This window comes from Galeopterus variegatus, unplaced genomic scaffold (genome assembly GCF_000696425.1).
Source record: "Galeopterus variegatus unplaced genomic scaffold, G_variegatus-3.0.2 Scaffold20009, whole genome shotgun sequence".
NCBI classification, from domain to species: domain Eukaryota; kingdom Metazoa; phylum Chordata; class Mammalia; order Dermoptera; family Cynocephalidae; genus Galeopterus; species Galeopterus variegatus.
Window position 1 is genome coordinate 1,204 of NW_007746120.1, and position 8,729 is coordinate 9,932.

The 8,729-nt window shown below is 33.5% G+C and overlaps 1 protein-coding gene across 1 annotated transcript in view; it reads right to left on the minus strand.

Moving 5' to 3' along the window:
• Positions 1-369: 369 nt before the first annotated feature.
• LOC103583138 (VIP peptides) overlaps positions 370-8,729 on the minus strand; it is a 9,657-nt gene continuing 1,297 nt past the window's right edge. Inside the window, exons 2-7 of the mRNA XM_008564541.1 lie at positions 7,940-8,056; positions 5,870-5,992; positions 4,931-5,035; positions 3,954-4,085; positions 2,913-3,001; positions 370-1,199 (exon numbers count right to left, since the gene is read on the minus strand). Of these exons, the coding sequence (XP_008562763.1) occupies positions 2,956-3,001; positions 3,954-4,085; positions 4,931-5,035; positions 5,870-5,992; positions 7,940-8,046 (513 nt within the window). The 5' untranslated portion in view covers positions 8,047-8,056 and the 3' untranslated portion in view covers positions 370-1,199; positions 2,913-2,955. The remainder of the gene's footprint in view (positions 1,200-2,912; positions 3,002-3,953; positions 4,086-4,930; positions 5,036-5,869; positions 5,993-7,939; positions 8,057-8,729) is intronic.

An 8,729-nucleotide genomic window follows, 5' to 3' on the forward strand; every position in this document is an offset into this window, starting at 1 on the left:
GTAGATTACCGAGGGCTTCATGGAGCAGAACCATCATACTGACCCTGGACATCTTACTTCTGGCCTTATGTGAGAAAGAAATTTCTCTCTTATTGAAAAGGGCCACACACCAGAAGATAAGAGTGAGCTGGAAGAGGTGTAGATTACCGAGGGCTTCACGGAGCAGAACCATCGTACTGACCCTGGACATCTTACTTCTGGCCTTATGTGAGAAAGAAATTTCTCTCTTATTGAAATCACTGTTATTTTAGGACTCACACAACAATGAAATATAATCCTACCTCAAGCACCACAAAAACTAGTGCCTGGAACTTCAGAACTAAACTGAGTTACTGCTGAATCATTTAAAATAATCAAAACGAAAGAAAGTACCTGCAATGATAACCAAAGATCTTTATTTTCTATATTTAATTTCTTACAATCATTTTGAAAAATAGTGTGTCTCCAAATGTACGTTCACTGAAGGAAGCTGATATGACCAAAGCATTATTTTGAATGATTATGGAAAAAATATGTATTATTGCAAATCAAGTGTTCCATTCAGCTTACGCATACTTAACACAAACACAAAGAGAAGGTCTAATGTCAGAAGTAGGTGTCGTCTTCCTTAACTGAAGCACTACGTCAGAAGAAAGCCTTTGGTGATTGCAGATCTGAATCTGAGAGATTTTTAACCCCCATTAAAAATAAATGTTGTCTATAGCTGTGGAAATGCATAAGATTTTTGGAAATTTTTTTTTTGAAGAATGTCTTCTGATCTCTGTTGTTGTCACTTTTAGACATTTTGAGTTTATTTAACATAGGATTCTATCTGTTTAACATTCAAATTCAGACACACTCCTCATCTACCCTACTATTCTGAATAGTTAAGTACACTATAAATAAACACATCAATGTTTCTCTATTACTACTTAAAAAGTCTAATGTAATTGAAATGAACATAGTATTTACTTATCATTAAATATATTTTTGTTAGAAAGATATACAGCATATGAAATTACAGGCTTTTCATGAGTTAAAGACAAAATTTAGAACTCTCAAATAATATTTACAATGTAAACATCACAGTTATTACATTAGAACAAAATAAATCACAACATTCACAACACTATTTTATTTGGTTTTGATATTGACGTTTTCTTGAATTACTCATGTAGAACTCAAATTTAGTTACTGTTTACCTTTTTTCTTCAAGAATTCTGAAAAAGAAAGAATTGGTACTAAGCATAAAAATATTTTTATTTACAGCATCTTAGTTTCATTTATTCATCTATTCATTTCATATAAACATCAATTCCTTTTTCTTCCTTTACCACAGCCTGTGATGGGAGATCATGTTCTGGGGTATATTAAGAGAGAAAATTTTAGAAGACTGACTGTCAGAAAGGAACTGGAATGTGAGCCATTAATGATTAGCCATTAATGATTATCCACTTGCAATTTTCACAAGTGGGTGACTCAGAGGACATCCTGTTGAAATAATTTGTTCAAAGCTATCCATTCAAAAAAGAGAAGAATGGAAGGTGAAATCTTATCAGTGATCTTACAATTTACAAAGAATGGAATGATTCATCAATCCCCCTTTATATTTTAGTGCCTATTGTATTTCTTAATTTGATATAGAAGACTCTTCTTATAAACATTTTTTTTCAGGAAGTTAGATGTGATTAACTTTCTTCCTTAAGCAAAGGGACTTGTTTCTCTGAAATGTCTACACCTGGTAAGGAACTGGTGTGAGCAGCACCCCTGACTCTCTCTTAGAGGTTAAGAGGAAATCTGTGGCAAAAGCCATCAATCAGTCAGATGTGTTCTCAGACACCCTGTCAACTCTTGGTGACTCTCCTGAAAACTTCAGATAACCACACTGGGAGCTAAAGTAAGACTATGAATTGCCTTTAGTCTGAGCATAGGGCTCATTTAATTTCCTTGACCTAGTCAGGATTGAAAACTGGCCTACCTTCACTTTTATGAATGAAGTTTTATTGGAACACAGTCACTTCCATTTGTTTTACATATTATCTGTGGCTGCTTTCATGCTGCAATAGCAGTTAAGTAGGTGTGACAGAAACCATGTAGCCCACAAAGCCAAAAATATTTACTTCATAGCCCTTTAGAGAAAAATTTGCTGACCTTTGATATGGTGATGACATGAAATTTCTTTTCAATACTTGGCAAAAATCATAAAAAAATAGATTTTTATGAGCTAACATAAACATTAATATAATATAACTCAGAAAAGAAATATGACTCATACATTTATATAAAAGCAATTTTGGTAACAAGCTTATCATTTCACAAAGGAAAAAACGTACACATGTTTTCTCTACTCAAAAAATAATTTACATTGAATACTATTGGGGCCATAATACCTACAGTCAATTTTTAGGTAAAACAAGCTAAATTTGACTTTTTCTGCATGAAGTTTGCTATGTTTCAAGTAACACAATTAGACCCAGGGTGCCTTGGTAGTTCATAATAATGAGGTTTGCTGTAATTTGGTGGTATCTCCCTGTACTTAAATTAAGTGTGGTGCTGACAATCAATTGTGGAATTGAACCTTACTTTAATGTGAGCAGCATGGCTTGATTCTCAGAAAGCAAGCCAGTTTTTCTCGTGAGTGTGAGTCAGGCTCCTCTGTTTTTTATCTCAACACAAGGGTAGGAATTAGTCTGAGTAAATTAGGAGTACCATTCAGATACCAAACTGTTTGCTCATTGTGAGCTTTCTCTTTTATGTGATCAGAACATTGTGTGAATCATTTTAAGCTGCTTACTGGGTTGGTGCCTACTTAGATGAGGTCTCATGGTGGAAATTATTTAACCCTAAGATGTTTTTTACCAAGCAACTCTTACCTACTTACATAATTAGATGACCGGTATGAGAATATAGTAAGAATGCACAGATATACCCACCACTGGGAAGTCGTCATCAGCTTTTCTCCAAAGAGCTTTTTCATCAATTTTCTAACTCTTCGGGGAAGTCAGGAGATTCCCCCTCACTGCTGCAGATGGGAAAAAAAAAATTGTGCACTTTAAAGCTCTTAGATGAGAAAAGCTCTAAAGAAGTAATGAAGACATAATGACTAAGGTGTTCCCTGTGCTCTGTAAAGCGCACTCGGGGCTAAACAATTATCTTTGAGGTTAGTTATTACCTGTAAATTGTTTCTCAATCTTAGTGTCTACATTTATTCATAAAGAACCAATGAAGACATAATGACTAAGGTGTTCCCTGTGCTCTGTAAAGCGCACTCGGGGCTAAACAATTAGGTTAGTTATTACCTGTAAATTGTTTCTCAATCTTAGTGTCTACATTTATTCATAAAGAACTATAATTTAGTGGGCAAAGAAAGTCATCTTGTCTGATCTCACCCAAACAGAATCTTCCTTAATACTCACCATGTAAATATAAATAACTGAAATTAAAAAAGAGCAATATTGTATCTAATATTTACACACCACAGAGATAAGTTTTACAGAATCTAGCTACATAAAATACCTTATGGTTTAATTTGATAAAATAAAGGTACTGAATACCACGTGAAGGGAGTTCCATGTATTACCAAATTGCTAATTGATTACACCTCACGTGTTTTAAAAATTAGCATTTTTGATAAAACCTACTCCCAGATTCAGACTAGATGTCTCTACAGTCATCATTTTTAACCTCGGCAACACAGTAGAATCAAGTGGGGAGCTCTTCAGAAACACCAGTTCTAGGGCCTCATTTCCAGGGGCACTGATTTCTTGGCAATTGTTTTTGGGTAAGGCCCAGACATCAGTGTTTTAAAACTTCTCCATGATAGTCCAGTGTCAGCCAAGGTTGAGAATGACTGCTCCACATAGCATAGATAAATAGGGGGATAGAGAGATAGATAGGTCTCCATACATAGCTTAAGTTTTGAAGTCATTTATAATTGAAAGTCATTTATATTAGAAAGTTCTCTTTTTCTTTACCTCCTTTTCCCATTCAAGATTGAGTTCAAGTATTTCTTTACAGCCATTTGTTTTCTAAGGCGGGTATAGTTGTCAGTGAAGACTGCATCTGAGTGACGTTTGATTGGTACAGGGTCTTCAGAGATGTTGGCACTAAGAGATGTGAGAAAAAGGAAATCAAAGAGTTTTAACAAGAAATGGTGAATGCATCAATGTTTCAAATTTCTCAGAGTCAGATAAAAAGGAATTCCAACATTTAACTCATTTTCTGTCACAAAAAGGCTAAAAGAAAAATACAGTTAAGCCTAAGGATAGGGGAGCAAGGAATAATTTAACATATGAGTGTACTTCAAAAAGTTCATAAATAGATTTGTGTTATCTTTTAATTCTATTTTTCCACAAGCTTTTTGAAGTACCTTCATACCTTGACATTACCTGAGACTGCTTTCAGACATGTTCTGTACTAACTGAGCAAATAATTTATCAAAACAATCAAATTAGGGAATAGTTGAAGTTGTGTTCTGCAATTAGGAGAAATTTAAAATAAATAAATAAATGCTTTTTAAAAGCTGAGCTACCTTGAGCAGTGTCATCTAAATATTCAACAATTGGCCATTTAAAGAAAGAATCCTCCAACACTTAGTTTGACAAGATGCAAAATGCAAGTATCACGGTTGGCCTTAGAATTTGCTTCAGTTTATACTCTTTCTTATTTATGTTTTACCTTGTCTTGTTCAATTTAATTGCGGATTTGCAAATTATTGCTACTTAAGAAAAGTAAGTGTGTCTGGAGTCAAGTATATTACTAAAAAGCCTTATTTCTTTAATCCATGGGCCTGGTATATTTTATTCAAGAGTACAAATTACTTTGTTTATCTAAATTAAACATTATCAAAGAGTTATCAATTTTGAACAAGGCAAATAACATGTTAAGAGTGAAAATATAATTTGCAAACTGAGTAATAACACATTTGATAAAAATAATAAATTCTCTTTACCTAACTCGTTTGCCAATAAGGGACTCAAGGTACTTTTTGGCAGAAAGTTGACCCAAAAGTCTGCTAAAGTCACTGGTGAAAACTCCATCAGCATGTCTGGCATTTCTAAAATAAGGAAGAAAGGATAGCTATTATTTTGTAAATGACTTCCTAGAATATTATTTTGGCTTATTAAGTAACAGAAAAACTTATTCACTTATTATGAAAGCTTCTCATTAAAACTCAAGTCCAAAAGGCTTCTTAACACCCTCACAAAAGATATTTTCTATATCAAGATATATTCTATATTTCTAGCCCAAAACTTTGAAAATTTAAAGAAATCAGCTATTTTAGAAGTATATTTTAATATCGCTCCCTGGTAGAATCTTTAAGTTAGTTTCTATTTATTTATAGTGCTTTACTTTTGCTATCCTGAATAAAGATATACGCAATGGGAAAATAGCCTGAGTTTGGCAAATTCACAAACCAATTATACTTTCTGTTATCTCTTCTGCCAAAATATTTGGAAACAAAATCTCTTGAGATAGGGCGGATCTTAGGGCCTATTAACCAACTTTTCCATTCCAATGAGGAAGCTTTTATATGTTGTCCTCAGTGCAGAGCTAGTAGGTCTGTACTGGAATGCTGCTCTAGACAAACAGTTCTATTAGACATACAGATGAATCTAACCCTACTCCATCACAGAATCCTAAATGCTGTAGTTTTAACAGGCTTGGTACATTCAATCTGTGGTGTTGAAGATTATGTGCGACAGAATGTAAGTGAATGGTGTGTTTATCCTGGCTTGTCACAACCTTTCTACGTGAAAGTCATAAACAGCTCACGAGAACGGCAAAAAATTAGGCTGAGTGAAGTACTGTGCTGTAGGAATAGTTTCATGGTGAGAAAAAATTCGAACATTTGTTTTTCTAAAATAAAACTCAATAAAAATAAACTCACCTAGATACATCATAATAGGGTGTGTCATTTTCATCTAATGCATTCTGCAAGATGTCAGTGTCTGCTTTAAATGAAACTTGGTCAGGTTCACTTGCTCCTTCAAATGGTATTCTGTCACCCAACCTATTAGGGAAAAATACAGTAAAAGTATAATGCATTCATTTCCTAGAAGATAGTGTTTATGGTTTTGTAGCCATTTAAAATAAGGTCCTCAAAATCTTGGGAAGTATCACCCATTCACAATATAAGAATAGCATAATTTGACTGAATGGCTTCTGTGATGAACGAGTATAAATAGTGAAAGTTTTATTATCCCATAAAGTAGATATCATACAGCTTTTCTAAACTGGATATACCAAACATCAGATCTACTTAATTCAGTCCTATCAGAGTATTAGGCAAAGTACACTTCCTCAGTGTAATTCACTGCACCAAGAATACCTTCACTTTGCAAAGTCAAATTTTACAGGTAGAAAGATTTTATACTAAATAGAAATTTGAAAAAAGATTAATATTCAATATGAAAACTGATAACAATTAGTGTACTTAGTGATTTTTAGTATTATTTGTCCCAAACACCTCAAGAACTGAGTAGTAACTGCTTTTCTCTCTAGGTTCCTAAGGTTTGCTTCAAAGATCTACCCTGGTATGATGTATTTTTCTGTACTGATCAAGCCCAGAGAATCTCTCCATCTGTGAATACTCAAATTCCATGAATTTTTAAGGGCCTTCTAGTTTCTAATCTTATGTGTTAACACAACTTTAATAAGGGATATATAATGCCATACTGGAAGACTGAGAATAGTCATGCCTATATACGGAATATGACTATATTTGTAGATATATGCACATTTTTAACACCAGTACACTATTAAAACTACTCGTGTGCATATTTTCACCATTAAGATAAACGTCAAAGGAGTGTGAGCTCCTGGGCATTTATGATCTTTTAAAGATGTGGTAGTTAGTAGTCAGAGAATATGACTATATTTGTAGATATATGCACATTTTTAACACCAGTACACTATTAAAACTACTCGTGTGCATATTTTCACCATTAAGATAAACATCAAAGGAGTGTGAGCTCCTGGGCATTTATGATCTTTTAAAGATGTGGTAGTTAGTAGTCAGTAACAAGTGGTCCTCTGGGTCTGAAGCTTAGCAATCAGTGAAAACTTCAGATTTCTTGTGATTTTTCATCTGTTGTGATAGAACCATTCAAATAGGACCATTGTATTTAGTTATCAAAGGAACTGGCTTTAAACAGATTTCACAGACAACACTAACAGCTAAGAGATTATTCATTCCATTGAGCATAAGTCTACTTTAAGCAAAGAGTCAGAAATGGGAAAATAACCAAAGAAATGATTAATTTGCCTTTAGATATAGTGGTGCCTGTAAACTGGAAGGAAAAATCAAGCTAATGTAGTTTTCATTTACTGTTTACTTCTTTAGCATGTTTATTTCAAATAAAATTTTGAATGTTTTGTTATACTTTTAAAATTTGAAATATGGAATACAACATATATAATAGTAGTCATTGGGATAGTAAGTCTCAAAAGATAAATTATCCCACAATTTTTAATATTCACAAATTGAGTCTTCCTAGATAGATTTCTGTCCAACATGACTTTATAAGTTTCACTAATCAACTACTAATTTTATGATTATTTACTGATTGATCTTGAAAATGAGGTTGTCAATTAAACAGCTATTTTTTCCACCAGAAACTGAACTGAACTGAACCGACATTGGATAAACCTTCTTACTTCTCTAAAACTGGTTTTGAATGAACGGAAAATCAAATCTCCATTCTACCATGTTTGGAAATGTGATCTATCCTACCCATAAAACTAATCACATTGTCTCTCTCATGCCCTGAAAGTGAATTCCAGAACTCAGAATGGCCATGTTGACTTGATGCTGAAAAAAACTTGCTTAACACATCAACCAAAAGATTTAAATAATAATATGTAATTTAAAATACTGAGTTGTCCAAAATAGCATATGGGAAATTCTAATTTGGATGAAAAAGGAATGTTCAACTGTCTCAATTGAAAGGGAACTTACCTTAGAGCAGAAGGTGCTCCAAAAAGAGGCCACGCCAGGGTCTGTGAGAAGAGCACACTGAAAAGTGTCAGGATCACAAGGAGCTGGGGCTCACTTCTGGTTTCCATTTCTGCACCTCTAAAGAGAGAATCACAACAGCTTTTCCAATCACAGATGTCACCGGCAAGGTAACTCTGAGAGTCTAGCAGTAATTTCTGAAGACTCTTGCAGAGTTTGAAAAAAAGTAATTTTCATCTTGTAAAAAGGGTTAAACTGCTATACGATTACATTTTGTTAGAAAAATTTCTCTCAATGACATGTGGTTGAATAAAAATTAGGATTCTTTTTAATCTGCTGCCTCTTAACCAAGCACACATAGCTGGCCCAAGTATATATTGAATGTTATACTTTTATAATGCTGGAAATAATCCTGGGGAAAATCTTTTCATGATGGAGTTGTAGCAACCAAGTTTACTATCTTTTCTAAGAGAATAGCTTCAAGGAATTGAGTATTTCTTCTACATTAAGCTTTTAGCATCTGACTAATATAAAACTGGGTATCATCTATTTATAATTCTTATACTACTACTGGTAAACTATACACACATACATGTGTATGTACATATATGTGTTGTGTATATATATAATGTGAATAAAATGTATACAGTACATATAAGTATAAAAATTTCTTGTATACACATTTCTTTTTCCTCTCAACCGTAGATATTACTGGGAACACATTTCCTTAAGCCTGGGTTTGAACAACATAACTCAATTAGTAGTAAATTAATACCCCCAAATCATTGAACCA